The sequence below is a fragment of the Ischnura elegans genome, chromosome 2 (assembly GCF_921293095.1).
Source record: "Ischnura elegans chromosome 2, ioIscEleg1.1, whole genome shotgun sequence".
In the NCBI taxonomy this organism is placed as follows: domain Eukaryota; kingdom Metazoa; phylum Arthropoda; class Insecta; order Odonata; family Coenagrionidae; genus Ischnura; species Ischnura elegans.
The window spans coordinates 81,709,733-81,729,855 of record NC_060247.1 but is presented as its reverse complement, the minus strand read 5'-3'; the positions used below and the strand labels follow the sequence as shown (position 1 = coordinate 81,729,855).

Below are 20,123 nucleotides of genomic sequence, written 5' to 3'. Positions count from 1 at the left end.
TGCATCAATCGAGGGTTTTGTCACTCCCCTGTTTTTACCTCCAGTTGGGGATGCTTACCACCGTTTAGTTTTGTTTGCTTTTGGATATGTTCTATTGTACTGGATTGAAGCAGATCACTGCTGATTGCTTGGAGTATAGAGCTGAGTGTATTTATATTGCTTTGTAAGTCATTTGGCACGCCGTGAGTTATGCATTGAAGATGATTACGGTATTTGTTTTCCTAAAAAGTCATCTACCCTGAAAAGCAATGTTTTCTGGGTAGATTGTGGTAAAATTCCTTAGGGTTTACCTTACCTTTGATGGCTTAAAAAAATGAGCGTGAGACCCTTGTGAAGTAGGACTGACAGCTGAAAACGAGTACGTCGCAGAGTGGCCAGATTCGTGATGAGTTGTTACGATGAAGAGTGAAGCGTTTCAAATATGTAATGCGAGTTAGGATGGGAATCATTTCGAGAGCGTGGAGCAAAAAACGGGGTAAATGTACTAAGTAAATCAGAGAAGAATTTTTCCCATACGACGTGAAAAATACCCTTCGTTTACCGCCATATTCATTTAGACTCCTGTAACTTCAGGATAACGCTGCGAACTTCTCCATCGCAAATGGAAGCAAGGTGTTCGTCGAAAAAGTCGCTTAGTTTTGTGCATAGATTATTTTTCGCCATCCTCATCATCTTAAGGTGATGCATTGTAACATGCGCGTCTCTCTTCTGAATGCTGCCTCCTTGAGAACAGCTTCGGATATAAATGTCATCACTTACCTCATGCTCCAGAAGAAAGTAACTCTGGGGACCGATAATCTTTTCCTCAAACATATTCCTTTGCAATTTATTATGTCTCAGTGCATATCCAATCATTTCAGCTCTCACTCATCTCGCCATATGGCAGGTAAAATAATGGCTTCCTGCGCAACATGGGTAGAGGAGCTACTTCGTAGAATCGATCGCTTCAACAGCAATGCATGTGATGTAGTCCCTATTCTAAACTGAAGGCTCCCTTTCTCTGGCCCTTCCAATGCCGTTGGACGCCATTTCTTGTGCGTTCGTCGAGCAGTTCCATGCTTCACAACTCGTTTCCTGCGTGTACCGAATGTGGTTTACGATTCACCCTAAACCGGTATTTCAAGTGCGCTTTTTATTAGCCAGGTTAGGTTTTTACCATCGCAGGACTTCATTCTTGTACTTAATTTAGTTTACGATTACTTTTTCCCGCAAGCTAGCGTAGTAACACAACATGCACGTATTTAGTTATTTCTTCAAAATCCCTTAAGTCATTGTCAACGTAGCCATTTCCTAGTTATATCAGTAGTTTTATTTTCATTGGTGATTAGGAATCGATTGACTAGCTGAGGTGAGACGAGAGTAAACTAATAAGTGTCTAAATTCACATGTATTTGCCATTTACGTTTCGGAGAAGGTTTTTTTGGATATTTGGGAAATGTCGTTTTCCGGTCAAGTTACATGTCCCTAATGGCTCATTCAATTTTATCCTAAATATGTCTCACCCCAATCCTATTCCGGTATGTTCGCAGTAATCCACAACTTTAAGTATTCTCCGAGTTCCATTGGCTGTCAATTGCATTGATGGGTTCACTTAGGCACGTTGTTCGTTTCTTGAGCACTTGTTATCTTTAAAACATACCGCGCTCTTACCGTTAGATGAGTGGTGGCCGATGATTATCCTCCCAACATTCTCACGGGCAAGCCCTCGCTACGCGCATAATGACCGATGGGAATCAGTCTGCATAAATGGAAATTTGTCGTCTTCTTTCATGTCCGGCGAGAGATGGGAGGCCTTTCAGCTTAACCTCTCGCAATTAGCATGCCGGGCAAAGCGTGTATAAATGTATAGCCTCTCCGAGACCGGAGACCAAATGGGTGCTTAATGGCGTGGAATGAATTGCAATCGTCATTCGCCCTGCTTAACCTTAGCGTTTAACCTTACTCGCTGTGGCTGTCGTCCCTCTTCGTCCCATTCCTCCCGCCTCCTGTCGCGTTTTTCCATCGGACCGTGAGACGAGTGACCACCTACAAATTGAGGTCATTTCGCCATCAAGAGCAGCTATGTGGGAAATTTCATGATGTGAGCTAGTGGTTACGTTAATTCCAGTGTCATTGGGTGGCAAATACTACTTTAGTCATCGCTTGGTGTTCAATTATCTGTGCTTATATCTCATCTCGTCGTTATATAGTTTGATGTTGAGCTCGAAATGTGTAATTCGATAGGTTATATGTCAATGATCGTTTGGTATAGTGCGTTTACAATAACTTCGCGACTGAAAATTTGTCCTTTTTCGTCAGCTGTCTTTGAATATTGTGCCATCGGGAAAATTTCGCTGGTATTGGTGATGGCAATTATTTTTTTCCTCCGCAAATTGCCCTTTCTTTGCCTAAGTAAATGAGAACTGACGAATGATACCTAGCTTCCAGCCGCCTTTTGGTTTGAGATGAACTACAATTAGAGCAGGAGAAGATTGCCCGAGCTTGTCTCGAATCAGGCAAATATCAACTACCCTATATTCTCTGTAGAGGTACCTGAATAATGACATCGATCATAAACTGGTGATCTTTTATTGTTCGGAGATATTAATTTAGTAAACTTTCCTTTTGGATTATACGCACCTCCTTAATACCTATCCCAAGTGGAACCATCCCAGGAGTGCAATTTACCGTAACGAAAGGTATTTATCCTGAATTTATCCTTCTTATTATTACATTTCACCTATAATTAGAAGTTTTATACGGTGGCGGTCTGATAGGGATGCCTTTCCTGCTCCTGGAAATAGGTTCTTTGCACTATCCTTGGTTATATTGATTTTTACGTGACTTGCCTTGATTCTCACAGGCATTTGGCATCGCAAGGGCTAATTATTATTTTCATTCACAAATAATTGGTTCATAATTAGATTTTTTTAATCCACTAAGGGCGCTGTTTTTGTGGTTAGCTCGCAAGGATCGTAAATATTAACCTCTTTTAAGGTTAAAAATTATTTTCAATTGTTACATGTTGAACAAGTGTTGTTTTCTCATGAGTAATCAGAAACCTTCAGCTGAGTAATATTGCGTGTTCTTCACTCTTTTGGTAAGTTGCTTCATCGATAAGACCCTTAAATAACTAGCATGTAAAGCAATGGAATTCGAAATCTCCTGGGTTACCTCGCAACACGCTGACGTTTGGCGTTAATCATTAGGTTTATCCCGGATGACGTTTAGCAACATGCAAACAATAAGTCCTGCGTTGCCGTGACGTAGATACGGCTGTGCAATTTCCTGCCGTAGTCCAGTGAGAGTCTTTTACCGATGTCCCGGTGAGTCACTCGTGTGAAAAGTACATGTTCATTGTAGTCTCATACTTGTTGACTTCTATTGAGCCATCGATTTTGGGGTGCAGATGATCTCTTTAAGACTGACATTCATGTTTGTTCAGCGTCCTCTCAATTCATTCCCGCATGATAATCTTGGCCCATTGACTGTTGGCTCTTAATATGCCTATTATTTGCTTGAGTGATAAGAATCTTATTTTTCATTATTCGCAGAAAATTCTGGTTCGAAGCGGTTATTATCATTCTCATATTGGGGGGTATGGCGGTTTATCTGGGCTCGTTGGTCCCTTACTTCCTCAAAGAGTTCTTATTTGATACGATAGGGGATTCAAAACAGGTCTTGTACTAATTTGCTTAGTATTTGGTGTGTTTCGCGGTCCCCATGCGCGTGATCTCATTTAAGCGTGATTGGGTTATTAAGATCTTTTCTCAGTCTTAAGTATAGACTCCTATCGCAAAATTTTGAAAACAAGGCTATGCGAAACGCCCATATTTACACTTAAGCGCCACCGACCGAATGAAGAGGAAATAATCTTGAATAGTTCCTTAGTTAGGATCGTGAGCTTCAAGTTCCCTCTTTGAATTCCTGGGTGGTAACTAATGCATTTTCGTTTCTTAATTTCCTCTTTACTTGTTTGATGGATGTCATATAGTTTTGACTGTGCCAGTTGAAATAGAAACATGCATTTTGCAATCGTTTTCCGGAATTTTTCTCTTAGGAATGCATTCGTATTGGATCTTTCATTCATCGATTAATTATTCGATGAAAATTATGCAATTTTGATGATTGGAATTTTCGAAAAAACTGTCTTTCATTTGAGACGCAAAGCCCTCGTTTCATTGCTCCGACGAAATATCTGTCCACGAAACATACGTAGGAAATCCAATTTATTTCGGTGATGTTAATTCCGGCTATCATCCTGGTCTCACGACTGCTTAAGATTCTGTATAGATGAGTATTCCATTGAGTTTAGGGAAAGATGAAGATGGTCGACCTGGTTATTTAAACGGCAGTTTTGAAAACTTTGACCTGGTGGAAAGCCTGTATAGACTTGATATTTGTTCCAATGTTTCGCATCCACGCCTACTCTTGCGCGTTGGCCTTCAGCATTTACTCCTTAAATTGATTCCAAATTGAGGATGGTCTATTCTCAAAGCATCCATCTAAGTATGTTTTTATGTGGTTTTAGAGGTTTCGTTGTCGCTCATACGTAGTTCTGACTACACGTGAGCGAGCGGCCTCTCGCTTCTCCAAGCTCTCTATCACTAAGCAGTATTTTTTTAGGCTTCGCTATTTAACATACGTTTTGCCTAGGGGTGAAGAGTGGTACTAAACGTGACTGTAGCCGACTGAGGTGTCACAAGGCTACTGTGAGTTTTTCTCTTTGGTTCGTTGTTGAATCGCGACACTAGTCTCGAATGGAACACTTTAGCGCTAGGAACCATATTCTATCTTTTTATCCATCATGATTAGGGGACTCGATTGATGATATTGGCCCAACTCCCGCTCAAATCAATTTATTTTTGCGGTGAATTTCATCCTTATGACCAATACCTTAATTTGGTCATGCACATGACTGCCTTGTTTTTGGGCGTGCCACCTTGAAAGCTTTAACGATAAATACGGAAGGGATTATGCTAAAATAAACCTCATTCATGAGATTGGTATGAACAAACTCGGAGATGTTTGATGTATCAATCGTCATGTTTTCGTGTTACTGACGTGTCGTTTCTCGATAATTAATCAGAATAATAGTAATCGATATTGCAAACGAGCGAGCGCTATAGGATTACCTAACGAATTAGAACCGTGGATACGCGGTGATCGATTGATCCGTAATGGAGGGATTGTGTGATTGAAGCATTAGCGTGTGGCCAAAATAGAGCATCCACTGACACGTGAAGTTATTATTTATGTACGCTAATCGAATTTGCAGATTCGACCTAAGCACACTCAACTTCTTTTTGATTCCCGCATGTATGTGCATGATTTAGATTTGCTGTGGACACCGCGCATGCGAACTTCTGTCGCAGTAGAGCCTCTCGATGCGGCGTTTTCTCTGTGATGCTTGCTCGTGCCAAGGGTAAGTGTCGTGGACGGAATATGCATCACTCAAAAGAGTTATTCACTTCAATCTCTATGGGGACGACGTCTTTGGGGTCGGAGTATGAGACCCCTGCCGTAACACGCGAAACGGTCGTGCATTGTGCATCGCCGAATGTTGGCTGGGAAGCCAGTGACGTACGTACTGTGATCAGCCGCGAGAAATGTCGGCAGTGTCGTGGAATGAGGTTTATAATCTGCGTTAAGACGGTTTTATGGGTTAAAAGTCACCGCCAGATGAAATTTGACTTTATGATAGCGTAATCAGTAAAGTAGCAACGTAGGTAGATACGATTGGTGCGTACAGAAAACGATCTTTCTGTACCTTCACCTGCTTACGATTTCATGAAATCATAAAGAAATTTTTTCTCTGTCGTAAAATCGTTGTGGCTTGAAAGTAGTTATCAACTCTGTTATCAGGCTGATTTTTGGATTTCCATAACCCCTGTAAATATTTCTTTTGCTTGAAAATGGCTGTCTTCGTATTATTAAAGAAATATGGACTCGTCGTCAGTTTATCATTTTTGTAAGAAGAAATTCTTCGATATGTCGCCTGAATCCGTGGAATTTAGCTGTCTTCGTACTCTTGCTCGTGATCCGACTACTATCGTCAGAGAATTATTCTAAGGTAGATGTTATGTCTTTCCGTAAAAAAAATTATCGTTTATATTTTATTGGTAACTTCTCTCTTATATTCCATGCTCATTTCTGTAATTGGCGACTCCTTCGTTTGTTATTGTTTTGTGTTTGGTACTTGACAAACTAATTGGCTGGGTAATTTATCGTATTTTCGTTGGCCTATTACGGATTCGGCATCGCTACCTGTCTCACAGTCCCCTCTAGCAGAGGAGCAGCGTTCGTATGACGTCACATGACGCGGCCGCCGGCGCTCGTACTGCTGCGGTGGCCACTGCGGCAGTAGTGAGAAGCCGCGAGTTTCCCCCCTTTTCTCTTTTTCCACGCCTTCTCCCCCCACCGCATCCGTCCCACCTCCCCTTCCCTTTTCCCTCTCCCCGACCCTAATTCCCCCTCCCCTCCCTCACACTCTGCATTGGCTTCATCAAGCCGTGTGCCCCACTCCCCCTTTCTTCCGCATCCCTCCCACTCTCTCTCTCCCCGTTCCTCCCCTCCACCTCACGCCACTTTTCCCCCTCTTCCTCCCCTCCTACTTTTTCCTCCCATACCCCCGCGCCGACATACTCGTCCCCCGCAGTCGAGCCGTTAGCCGCGAAGAGTAAAGAGGTGTACGGATACCTCTCGTGTGGTAGTCTTTTGCAATTCATCCCCCATCTCGGGATAGGAGGTTTGTTGTTTAGCCAGGGAAACCTGTTTTGGTCCCCCGCGTACGATACTCACGCTGCAGAGGCTACGCTCCCATCGGGTGACGGAGATTGTTTTTGAGGCAAGCCGAGGAGCCAACTGTGCTCTTGCTCATCTCACCGGCGTCGGTGATTGATTTCGTGTCTTCCACGTTCGGTTTCCGAGACTATTTAGTTTTGGAAGAGAAGGCGGCGCACACAGCTCTCTTTTACGTGCTACATCCATAAATTAGCTGCCCTCAGCTCGAGGTCCGCTGCGTGTGCTGTCAAGATAACGCGAGGAGAGGCATAAGGAGGGAGAAAAGGGTTGGAGGAAGAGGATAGGTGACTGGCTGTCTCGCGCGACTCTTTTGGTGACCGCACTCCGTCGACTTTGCGTGGGAAACCTTGTCGCCGTGAAGTGAGCACCTTTGCTGCGGAAGGAAGGGGGAAGTTTTTAGAGAGAGCTCTTGGTCAGTCCGTTCTGGTACACAGTCGCTTCCAAAGTCACGCCGGCAGAGAAAGTGTGAAGACGTATTGGCAGCTCTTCAGTTCCCTCGCGGGCAACTTCCCTGTGCGGTGCGCTGAAGGAATTGGTACCAACACCACCATCTTCTGTGCTTCTCTGCGTTCTTCCCGAACCGGATACACCTCCCCCTTATAAAACCAGTCGCCTTTGTGTTCCGTCGTCTCGAGCTCGTTTCCCGAGTGCGGAAGGAGTGAGAAGGGGCAAGAGCGGTCGTCTTCTTCGCGTCCGTGTGAGATATAGCGGCTCGCCGTTGTTCTTCTGTTTTTTCTTCAATTTCTCCGAGATCGCGACCTCCTGTTTTCTTCGCGATCCCGTGCCCAAGCCGTGTGAATGTGCGTTCGCTCTCCCTGCGTCGGACGTCCGTCGGTTCAGGAGACGCCGTATTGGCCATCCGGTAACTGTAACAGGGTCCTGGAAGTCGCGGTGTCCCGTGGGGAGTGCCCTGCGGGGGCGCTGGTGGGGCCACTGGGTCAGCTTCGCTACGTGAGGGACCCCTCCTGCAGACGGGTCGCGACCATGAAGCAGCAGGATCTCCTGAGGGAGGCTGTGGCCAAGTACATCGACCACTTTTTCCCAAAGTGAGTTGTTGGTTTCTGGTATTTTGGAGGGTTCAGCTCGTTCCGTTGTCGTCGCTGATTAAGAGTTGACAGATTTTCAGCCGGTTGATGGTATTAGCATTAATTCGTAACAACTTAACTAAACTTGACGAGAGTTTGGATTTAAGAATTTTAGAGGGGCATATATAATTTCACAGCCACTTAAAGCGGTGTAACATAACTTACAATGGCTAATAGTTGATAAAAGCCCAACTTTATCGTTATTAGAGCTAATAGTAAATAATAGCACCTGCCTATCATTTGTTAGAAAATCTGCCGAATTTACTCTAAAACAACTTCATGATGTATACTCTGTCTCGGTCATAATAAACCCAATTTCCAATAAGTTTATATTGACTGTGGCTTAAACGGCAACAGCTACGTGTCAAAGCCATACTCGGCCATCGCTATCATGTTGAAATTACTCTTGATAACGATGCCTGACTATCCCGTCGAAATGGCATTGCCCGCTATAATCACCATTACCCGTATGAAAACCTAAGGGACTTCATCACCAGCATTCTCCCGAAAACACATACGTTCGTTCGCTGCTGTTTTTGTTTCTCTCGCGCTTTGCTTTATGTTTACATGCTACGTCTGGAGGGTGGCCCGTCCGCTAGGCTCGCCGGTTCCCGTTACTGTAAATGCCTTCGCGAACCTCCGCACGCGTGGCGGTGTGACGAAATTTCGTCTCCGGAAGTTGGCATCACTGATGAGCGTAACCGCGAGTCCTCATGTTAAGTAGACCGCGGTGATTTATTTTTTTCTGAGTCGAGAAACGCCGCTCTCCATCACGTGGTGGTGGCCAGAATTTTACATTTCGTGTCCCGTCCCTATGTACTCGTTTCCCTTGCGGTCCCAGAAAATTTTTGACGTATCATTTGGAGCATTCCTTAAGCCATTTTGTCGTTTACGGCCTGGCTCGCTTCAGGAATGGTTACAAATCTTTTATGACCTCCTCAAATGCAGCCTTCTGAAACATTTGCGTTATTTCATAGACTTATATTAACGTTTTGGATGTTAACTGTGCCCACAGTTTACCATTAAGAGGGCCTGTCTTTTTCGTGACTTATTACTCGGTTGAAAATGCTGCTTACATCTTGAAATTTTCAGGTTATATGTAGTAGTTTATTATATGTGGTAAAACCTTATCAGCATTTGCCTGTAAATCAATTTCGAAAAAATTTCCTCAGTATTTTATCGCGCATAATGCTTTATGTATTTGTTACGCAGGAAAAGTCGGATGTGTAGGTTCTACTCTATGTACAACCGGAGAAAAATCAAGTGAAACTAACATTTTTTGGTGAGTAATAAGTCACCAAAAAGACAAAATACTACAGCTAAAGCGGAATCTATTCGCAATCTTATTGTTAGAGGTATTGACGTGTACTAAGTAGCTATGCTTTTAATTCATTTAATAAATCATTTGAGTACGAAAATGTTATCCCAGTGGCATTTTTATTTTATCCAAGTTTTCTATCGCATTGAATCGCCTCGCGCATGGGTTTCTCTTTGGAGTGTGAATGTATGCTGTGGGATGTGTGCACAATCGATCCGCCCTTGCCGGGGGAATCATTTGGGATCACGGCCAAAATATTCGCCATCTTCCGATACTCAACCCCATTTTCAAGCACCATATTTTCCTCACTCTCCATTTTCGAATTGAAGTGTTTTTCTACCGAAAAATATTACATGGACACCAGCATTTGAGATCTGCGTTGCAAAGAGCAGAGCATTTCAGGTTTATTATTGCCTGGTGGAAATTTGGTTTCTTAAAAAGTATATTTGGACCACTTGCTAGTGTGTATATGCGAAAGGGAGAGAAGCTTCCTGATTACGTTAAATTACAATATTTCAATGCAGCTCAACGGTTAAGGTGCGTGTTACGTAACATATTTAATAGTATTTGCGGTATAACCTATGTGTGACTGAACTCTTACTGATTAAATACATATTTTTTGGACGCTAGTCTGTATTTTTTAGGAAAGCACTCCACCTCTACTTAATGTGCCTGTAGTTGAAAGGCTCCTTTGAGGTTGGCAGTGCTGTTGATCATCCTGGAATTTTCAGGTCGTTGACTGAAGTCGATGTTTGGCTGGGAGTGATGTTAGGCTCGGCCTTGATGGCAGCGATCAATCATCCAATTCGTCTCTGTCATACTATGCGAATTTGTCGACGGCGGCATCCAGATATGGTTTCGATTCGTCTTGGTTGTGAGTGTCAATTCAATTCCCTGGAGAAATGTCACATGTTTTTCATCCTAATGAAACATTTTAAGTTTGCGCCCCTGACGACCTCCTAGAAGGTCTTTCCGCGTACAAAAAATATATAGTCCACATTCTTTTTCTCGAGACTGGTGCGTCGAAATCCATTGATCACTCTGCGACACTTTCTTTGGAACGATAAACATGGGCACAGTACTTATCGTACTGTGAAGATATTATTTCCATTTAGTCATTACGAGTTGTTTTTGTCCTGTCCAATTTATTTTTTCGTCTTAAAAATTAAGAGAAATTTTCATTTTGCGATTTTATCGTTTAAAGAATGTGTCTGTCTTGATGTGGCAGATTATGGCGTTATCTGTTTTCAATGCTCCGCACGATTAAGTCCTTTTTAACAGTTTTATTTTTAAGCTTCTTATCGTGAGGCCACTGCTGAGCAGTTGCTGTCTCTGTTAGACAATGAGTCGCTATGCGACCTTGCTGTGCTTAGATGATTACTTGGCTTGCTTTCCTGGATATTTTTTTGTTCGATATGTAGCATATATGTAATTCTTTGTTTAGGTTTTTTAAAGAATGCCTGTCCCTTATCAACCCTTTCATATTCCTTGAGGGAAGCTGCAGCTATCGAAGTTTTTATCGCGTTCTACAGACTCGTTGTGGACGAAAGAAAAACACTCATCGCTCTGATATCAAACAATGGACCTTGGTCTATTTTTGGAATATTTTTAATTTAATTCTACGTTAAAACTTTCGCGGGCTCTCGTATTGTTAGATAAAATTTTTTGGGTATGTCTCCGCATCAATTTTTGGGTGGCCCCAACGTTTTCCAACCGGGAAACGTTGGGGCCACCCAAAAATTTACCCGGAGACATAGCCCAAACGTTTTTATTTAACATTGTTAATGTTATTTTAATAATGCTGTTTTTTCCTGCTAACAGTCATTGATTTTTGTCAAGGGAATGCTCAAAATTTTCTCACACTAATCATACGTCATTTTTCCCAAGCCTGCGTCTCATTCTCACGTGATAGTGCACCGCAGTCTTTTATTTACCGTACGGTACATGTACTTTCTCGTTGATTTTATTTTTTCTACTAGAGTGGGATATTAAGGTATCTACAAATACGATGTACCGTTCAAGCCACCACCTAGGGTGTGTGTCACGGGTTGATTCCACACCAAGCATGCAGGGCTTAATCAGAAAAGCGCTTCCTTGTCGGACACAGGCGCACAGGACAGCGAGATGCGGACAGACCAAAAGCTGGGAGAGATGTAAGAACCCGAGCATGCTACCATGTAAATAAAACTATTAGTTAATAATAGAAAACGAAACGGTAGCTTGTTAAGTGATTCATGCATGAGTAATACTAAGGTATTCAAGGCATCGATCGGCGTGGGTATACAGTGATTCTTTTCGTCCCGTTGTGAGATCCCTTAACGAAAAACGTCTTTCCTCTATCTCGTGCACAGCTGTGGGGATGTGTTGTGTGTTGAGGCGGGCGTCCGTCCGTCCCTCTTGAAATGAATGACCTCCCCGTCTTTGCCTCTTGAGGAGGAGGAGGCGGACGTAACCAGCGCGGCGATGTGAGCAGGGCGGCCAACATGGGAATGTTTCGTCCTTATTTGCGTGCGCTCGCTTTCCATCACCCCTACGCTCCGCGACTCTAGTGATGTCCGCGTTCCTTCGGACTCGTCCCCTTCCCCACCCCACCCCCTCACAAGGGAAATCCCCCCCCCCAGCCCATCTTTCTCTATCGCCATCATAGCTCTCCAACCCCATCCTTTCCTGCGATATTGACGTGTGTTCCGCCCCCACTCCCGCCTCTGTTTCCTTTCGGACTCCTGTTACCTTCCTCTGTTCCTTTCCGTCCCCGCTTAGTCTCCTCACCTGGTGACCACTTCCACTCTGCTTTTCCCACTCTTTATCTTAGGGTTGTAAGGGAGGGAGTACTTATAACTTTTTACGTTGTAAAATATTCTCTTTTTTGACCCGGGGAATATTTTTTCCATTTTTAAATAAGTGAGCGATTACATATTAAGATTTTAATACTGAGTCTGTGGACTCGTGTATTTGGAATGTTTTTTCAAAGTATATTGCTAACATATAATCGTTAATCTCTCCTGGTTGCATACAACGGGAAGTGAATGAAATGCCGTTTTTGTTTCTATTTCTCAGGATTTTTTGTTTATCTGGGAATACTGATAGTTAACATCCTCAATTATATTTATTTATTTTTTGCTGACTTCGCTTTTTTTTGCCCAACCATCGCTTTGGTTTTACGTCCCTTCCCAGGCACCCTTCTTTCGCCCGTTCTTGCCCCATATGGGTCCCTCTCTTCATCGTCCTTTACCCGCGGGAGTTGCCCTCATCCGCCTCCTCAGTATCTTCCCTCACGGATTTGCTCCGCACTTCCCCTTCCACCATATCCCCATCTCCTTCCTCCCCCAACTCAACTCCTCCCTCCCACCAGTCCTCTGCTCTCCTATCGCACCTGCCTTAGCCGCAGAGAACAGCGACCCCCTCCCCCATCGCCTTATCCTCTGTGACGCAGGTGAGGCCGTGGCTTGCTTGCTTTCCTCCCGAAAGAACGCCAGGAAATTGTATTGCATGCATACCTGTTTAGACCGTGCATTCGATAAATATTCTCCCTTTAGCGAAAAGGTTAGAAGGAAAGATGATCGCAGAGTCTGAATACGATATATTCTTTTGAGTTTTTTGTATAACTTCGATCAAGCTAAGAAAAAATTATTGCATATATAACTTATAATTTTAGGGCGTAAATAATTCACTACCATCCTTTTTTACGCAGGAAAAGCCGTGACTCGCCAGATCTCTTCCCGATAAGTACAGCAGAAAACAGAAATGCTTGCGTACCTGTTTAGACCACGAGGCGACCTACTGTAAATGTCCCCATTTTCCTCCTTTCGTCAAGATAGAAAGCTGTTTTTAATGCAAGTGCTCTGTTACCTAAATTATTATTGAATTTTACGTACTATCTCCAGAAATAAAAGCAAACATGCGAGCGATACCTGGCATTGTTAGGACAAGCGTAAAGAAAACAGTTTGGTGTTTGCGGTTTTCCTCCGAAACGAAGTCAGAAAGCGTAACGACCCTGAGCTGTATTTTGAAAACTGGGAGCATGATGCACAATATTCTCCAAGTTGATCAAAACAAACTATCGTAACGTGAAATATCAGACCAATAATGCAATTTCTTTGTTCGTAGTTCAACAGTTTTCATGTAGTGAAATGACCTGTACTTTTTATTTTGCGGATATTTCAGGTGTTGGTTGTGAGAAATCTGAAGGTAATCGCATCAAATGATTCTGGATAGCTAAATTTGTTTACTGTTGCATATTGATACTTCACCTCGCAGAGTCGAATTGCATTAAATTTGCCTTGAAAGAATAATGGAAGCCTATATTATCCGTATCTTCTGAGGAGCACAACTCTGTATGAGACTGCATGTCCATGCATATCTGTTTATATTCTGTTTATTCCTACCTTATTATTCGTCATGGCAATTTCGTGGATTCCGCAGAAAATGATAAGGGCCCGATAAGCGGCTAACAATTCGGTGATTCACCAAGAAAATATTTACTAGTGATCTCCGCTTCGAATACTACCTTATCTAGGCAGTTAGGTGAACATCGTCTTGATAAGCATGGGCATTTTTTAACTTTCTTTCTGGTTCAAGTTTTTGTCGTGGCGAAAGATCGTATTAATAATATATCTTTGTTGCTGGAATTGATCCACTTATGAATTGAACCAATCCCCTTGCCTAAGTTTTGCTAATATATTTGCGCATCGTCATGGCTTAAGTATTTGGTCTATTAACAGTTTAACTTAATCTATCGGAAAAACTTACCAAATTCGAAATAATGTTATAATTTTTGAATGGACAAATCTGTAATACCTTTTGCAATCAAATCTTTGATTATTGTTCAGCATCAAGTTTGGTAAAGTGTCTCAATCATGTAATGTATAAATGTGTTAATAGTTCAAAATCTCAAGAACTGAAGGCGCGCGAATTAATGTGCAAAACGTTGGCTAGTAGATTAGTTTATTTTATTGGTGACCTAATTCCTAAATTTCAAAAGAGATATATTACTAGTTAAAACTGAAGAGGTTCAAGACATTTTCCTGGTTACGTATTGATTATGCATTCACGTAATTAAGGTCGGTGACGTAAGGTTTCTCTTCTCTTCGGAAACTTGTGTGCCGGATAAACTGGCCCAAATTGCCTCATGTCACTCGGACGTCTCTTCAGTGTTGTTCGGCGCGTTCCCATTCTTGATTTCCATCCCTTTTGCTTTCTTTTTTTTTTCGGAGTCTTATTTTGAAGCTATTAACCGTTACGGGAAGAGGGAGAGGTGGGTTTTCATGCCGTTCCTTGTTGACGTGCTCTTTTCTCTTTGTGTGTGTCCCGCATGGTGGATTGACTGCTGTTGATGTCGTTTAGGAAGCGGAGAATAAAATCCGATGATTCCATTTTCGTGCACAAGAATAGAAACTGGGACACATGACCGAGTGGGGTTGTTAGATAATATACCAGGGGCTTCGTTCTCCTTGACGTAATGGCGTAATTTAACCTATTAGCGTGGAATAGAGCATAATGCCCTCCTGTACTCGGTAACTAATGCTCTCTTGGTAACCTGTGGGGGTAAACTCAACCGGCGTTGAAGTTATGTAAGCGTTACTTATGTCTCAATTTCTATGCGAATCTTAGCATTATTATTGGTGCTTCTCTTCCATACTGCAGAAAAAATAATCATTGTTTGCTTATTTATTGAGGTTATGTCTCCTGGTAAGTTCGCAGAGTATTTAAGACAGCTACAATTTTGCGTTTTTAATTTTATTTTTCAGCAAATCTTTCGACCGACAGAATGTCTTTTCATTTATGGAAGAATGAACGCCAATTTTTTTTTCTCGTTAGATGGATACATTAAACTCATATGAGATACATCAATACTGGAAGGATAAAATAGCATTTTATGTTTCTATGATGCTTAAGAATGTTCACGTTTGGCTTAGTTTGGATGTGCTAATGATTCCTTGATAATGTCTTCCTGTATTAATGTGTTGATTTTTATTTACAGTGCCTCTGGGACGAGTGCTGTGGCGATAGACAACAAAATCGAACAGGCGATGGTAAGTTTGACTTCCTTACAATATTCTCTTATATTTTACATTTCGCATACAGCTTGATAAAATTTTTATATTAAAGAAACGTTCTTGCATGGTGGCGCAGCTAGAAACGTATTATAAGTTTTAGTGAAAGTAACGAATTCCTGGCCTGAAGAGAATAAATTCCATGCCATAAGTGGTTTGTCGCCTCGGCGTTAATATTAAAGATTTTGAGTAAAAATTATCAGAGGTTCATCAGCTTCTTAATCAAATATCAGCTTTTGTTGTTCTAGATTTTCGCGATGTAATGATTTTCCTGTGACTGTGTTTTTGTTTCGTGTAAATATATTATAATAACTCGTGAAGATAATTGGCTATCAGTCTTGATTGATGCTCATTACAGCAAAGTAATGTTAATATTAAAACGACCTCTACATCGTTATGACATTGGCAGGCCAAAAGAAGCTTGATATATTTTCATGTTCAAAGTCATACTGCCTGGAATTAACGGCAATGCCGCGTACACAGGTTGGAAAATTGAACTAATTTGTGTGTCATGATTTGGCCAATTTTTATCCTCAAGTATCCCTCGAACGTGTGCATTTCTTCCTTCAGATTTAACGTGTAATTTTCATTGAGAAATGATACGTTACGATTTTGTAGGCTTCAGACCTAGCAGCTTTTGCACATTCCTTCTCCTACGCTATCCTAAGATCTAGTCCACCCCACATTGCGTCGCATCATAGGGGTAAAATAGAACTCTGACCTGGAAAATCATGGAATTACTTCCAACAAATTTGGCTGGCACCGCGCTCGCTCTATTTCAAACCTCGAGGACACTGCTGGTTTGGGCCGAGGGGGGGAGACTGATTTCTTTTGCCTATTCTGCCGTCGGAATATTTACTCTTCACTGCAGTCCAGTTTCGCGCATGGAGTCTGGTTTCTTTTATTTCGGCCCGAGAGCCATGGCTCACGGCCAGGTCACCATCCCGTCCCGGCGAGGTCGGGCTCTCCGTGGTGCACGCTCCTCGGAGGCCGTAAAGGGAATTTAGTGATGGGGAGGGAGTTGGGGTGGTAGTTTGGAGGACACCTTGTGTTGGAATCCGCGCTCCGTGTGATTCTTTTTATCCCGCGCCACAGTCTCCCTAAAAATCCGCAATCACAGACTGTTCAAGGTCGTTTCCGGGCTCGCTATTTTTCTTTAGAGAAATACTCTCTCTCAGTGTGTCCCTTACGGTTATTTTTCCCGCTAAGCACTGTCAGGAGATCCCATTTCGAATCCCAATTTAGGCAAGTGATTTAATCCCTGAAATTTTCGCCCTTTCCGTGCACCTGCGGGTGGCGTCTACGGTACACCACTGGGAATATGCAATTTTATTATTTTAATCACATTATCATGTGCAACTGTGAGCCCTTTTATTGATTTTTGGGAGTGTATTCTCCATCTAAAATATACCGTCTGGCCCGTCTTTACCATTTTTATATTGTTTTCTTTGGTTTTTTAAGATTTTTTTAAGTTAAGACAATAGCCTTCCATTAAGAAGAGATTTTGTCAATTTTTTACATTTTCTTTAAAACTCCACAATTTTTTGTGGCGCTCTTCATGCTGTGAATGGTAGTTGTTCGGACTAAAATTCAAAATATATCTTGTGTGTATCACGTAATAACTCGTGAAAAATTAACGCAGCAAAATTCCTACAGTGTTGCTGTTTTCCCTGTGCGACTTTTGTATCATTTTGTTAATGGACAAAGACTTCTTTGATTAGTTTATATGGCCATACCATCACGTAAAACAAGTGGGTAGTGGTACGCATTAGATTCCTTGGTACATGATCTGAGTATTATCACCCGGCCCATTGAGGGAATTAGCTCATTTTCTATCCCGTGAGCAATGTACCCTTGCAGTCTGAGACAAGTCCTTGGCAACTTATTCAATCCCAGTCATCATTCTTATGCACGGCGAAATGGAAATAGCGTCAAACCAAGCCGCCCGTCGTCCTTCAAGAATCGTGCTTCGCCAAGGGAGGACGGTAGTTTTTGCACGTCATAACTCCCCGAATAATTCGTTTTCCCTCACTTTAAAGACTTGTTTTTTTGTTAGGTGTGTTGTAGATTGCTCTCTCTCGCGTTTCACGGAGCACCATCACGCGATCCAAGTGCCCTTATATCTCCTCCGTCGTGGCTATTGTCCCTATCCGCGTCGCCAGACGAAATGGCGCCCGCCTCCTTCGGAATCCAAATGGCGGCTGCTTTCGGGGTGGGGTGGGAGACGGTGTGGTGGGGGTGTTGCTACACAGTTCGCGAAAAGAGATCGGGATACGGGATGTCGTTGGAACTACACGCTACTTCCTCTTTCTTCTTTACGCTATCGTTGGAACTTGGAAAGGAAATACTTACCGCATTTGTTCAAATGTTGGACGAATCCCATCATCCGAATATCCACTCATATTAGTTTTCTCAGTTATAATAGTTATTTAAAATATTCATTATATATTGATTAACATTATTCGTTTAGTTAAGAAAAGTACACGTTTCACTCCATGGTCACCTTCCATCCATTTTATACTTTGATTGTGCTTAATATTCCGTTTTTAATTTGAGATATTCAGGTATTCAACTTTAGTGCTAGGAATGCAATGCATATAAATAGTAAATCCGAACATATTGTCAGTGCTTAACCTTCCTTCGGAATATTTAAAATCAAGACAGGTGTTAGTATGGTGTAATAGTTACGAAGTTTCGGGATTGTAAGACTAAATCTCTTTTTCTGGGAAATCCAGAGGGGAAAAACATAGATTCGTGTAAGTATGTTAATCATTTCAAATGAAGAAATTACGTTCCAGCAGAACTAGTTGCTCCTAAATGCTTTATCGAATTGAAATGCGTAGGAGATGGGTACAAATCCGATATTTTCCCTGTAATACTATTTCTCCTTTCACATGCTAATTTTCTATCATGAGGAAAAAGGCTTTATAGTCTCTTCTGTGGAAAATGAAAACAGTGAAAATTTTCCGTATTGCTTGATGACTAATGGCAACATTATTACCTCGATGGAGGCTCTACTTTCAGAAATCGTTATCTGTATTTTTTTACTTCCTTTCGCAAGTTAGGAAAGTTAACAAAAAAACTATTACTTACGTGGGTTTGAATCAATTCCGTCATCCATAGTTTCCTTCAATTGGCGTTTTATGAGCTCCTCTTCTCTTGTGTTCTAAAATGGGGAACTCGTTGTCTGTTTGATTTCTGACGCTAGGATTCCACTGGCGGTGAGATTTGGAGAATGGGAGTTGGAAGTCCCTTGTTTCCCCAAAATGTCATTTCCGCCGCCCAGCGTGTGTGCATGACAGGCGCGTGTGGCCATGGCCTGGATATCAGAGTCTCCACCCCACCCCTTATATTCACGCTCCCTTGCATCCCACACTCCCCTATTTGAAGGACGGGCGGCCAAGTCCGTCTATCATCACTCGCGGACTGTGGCATTAGCTTCGATTCACCTCATCACGCTAGATCGTGTCGCCCTGGATTTTTTTTTCTTCGGGGATGGGACAGCCTCAGGCATTCCGGCTCGTGCGTGAGGATGGGATCGGCTGATGGGGGCTCCTTATAAAGTTGTGGACTCACGTCTTACGGCCTGGTCACACGATAGGTACAATGTCAAATAGAAGTCAATGTGTAGATGTATGAACGGGAGAATGAAGACGAAAACGCGTATAACCAGGACTTTATGGTTTTAATACCTCTGCGATCTTGTATTTGTTGGTTCTCTGGTTATTCAATCTTGTAGATTCTTCTCCGTGGCGATTTGTCCTCTTTTTTTTTGGGGTTATAGAATATATTGGTCTTTGGATTACACTCGAGGGAATCGGTTCGGCAAAATAATTTAAGGAATTATCTAAGTAATTGAGAAGATAATATTCCGTGTTAAATAATTAACTCCCGTTTTGTGGATGGAGGTCTGATATTTTCCTTGCTAATATTTTCATATCTGTGGGTTCACTTCGTTTTCGTGCATTTGTACCATATCTTGCGTCATGAAAAATCCTTGTAAACTGAGGCGAATCATCTCGATGAATGAAAATGAACTTTGTTGAGCGAATTATCTCGTAATTTATTTTACTGCGTTCTAATTTTCCAGTCTTCTCCTCTATTAAAACTCCACTTTTGTGCATTCAGAGTGTTTCGTCTCTATTTCTTGTTTAGGGATGGTATCCTTGTGGGGTATTTGGACTCAGGGTTGCAGGTTCTGCTGATTTCATGGCAAACTTTGACCCTATGAATGTTGATTTCCCTTCTTTGAATGTGAATCTATGCAGTTCATAAATCTATAACTCTAAAGTATTTGCCTTAATGATCGAGTTGATAGCCTTATTTGCCATATGTAGACAACACCATCGCAAAGCTGTATTGTATTATTCACCCAACGCTTCCTTGTATCTTTCATTTCGGTAAAATTTTGTCCTTTTGTAGGACTGACTTAATCTTCCATGATTGACTGACTTAATCTTTTTTGCTTTGACGTAAATAATGGCGTGCTTGATTATTGTATAGATAGATAGGCAACATGAGAATAATTCTTCCAAGTTGCGAGTGATTATCTTTTAGTGCCATAAACCTGCGGGGCCGTAATTTTGCCTCAATATTTATCGATTATGGGACTTCAGATAAATTATAAGTGTATTCTTGGCTCCTAAAGCGATAAAGTTGATCTGAAACACCATCATTACGGCATGTTACTTTACCAAATCGATATTTTTTTTCTAGGCCGTCGCCAATTTCGATTACCTGGCAAAATCGAGTGAAAACCATAGCCAGTCAGACCCATAGTCAATTAATATCGAGGAAATCCATTGTTTTCTCCGCTCCAATAGGTTCTCCGCATTCAACGTAGTCAGGCCTTACCCCTCCCACTTCAGAGTGGACATTTATTTA

General features: G+C 42.1%; 1 protein-coding gene across 2 annotated transcripts in view; it reads left to right on the top strand.

Moving 5' to 3' along the window:
• The window catches only part of LOC124154063 (protein bunched, class 2/F/G isoform-like), a 376,552-nt gene that overhangs the window by 348,749 nt on the left and 7,680 nt on the right, over positions 1-20,123 (top strand). For both annotated transcript variants that reach the window (XM_046527566.1, XM_046527565.1), the window contains one exon: positions 15,167-15,218. In XM_046527566.1, the coding sequence (XP_046383522.1) occupies positions 15,167-15,218 (52 nt within the window). The remainder of the gene's footprint in view (positions 1-15,166; positions 15,219-20,123) is intronic.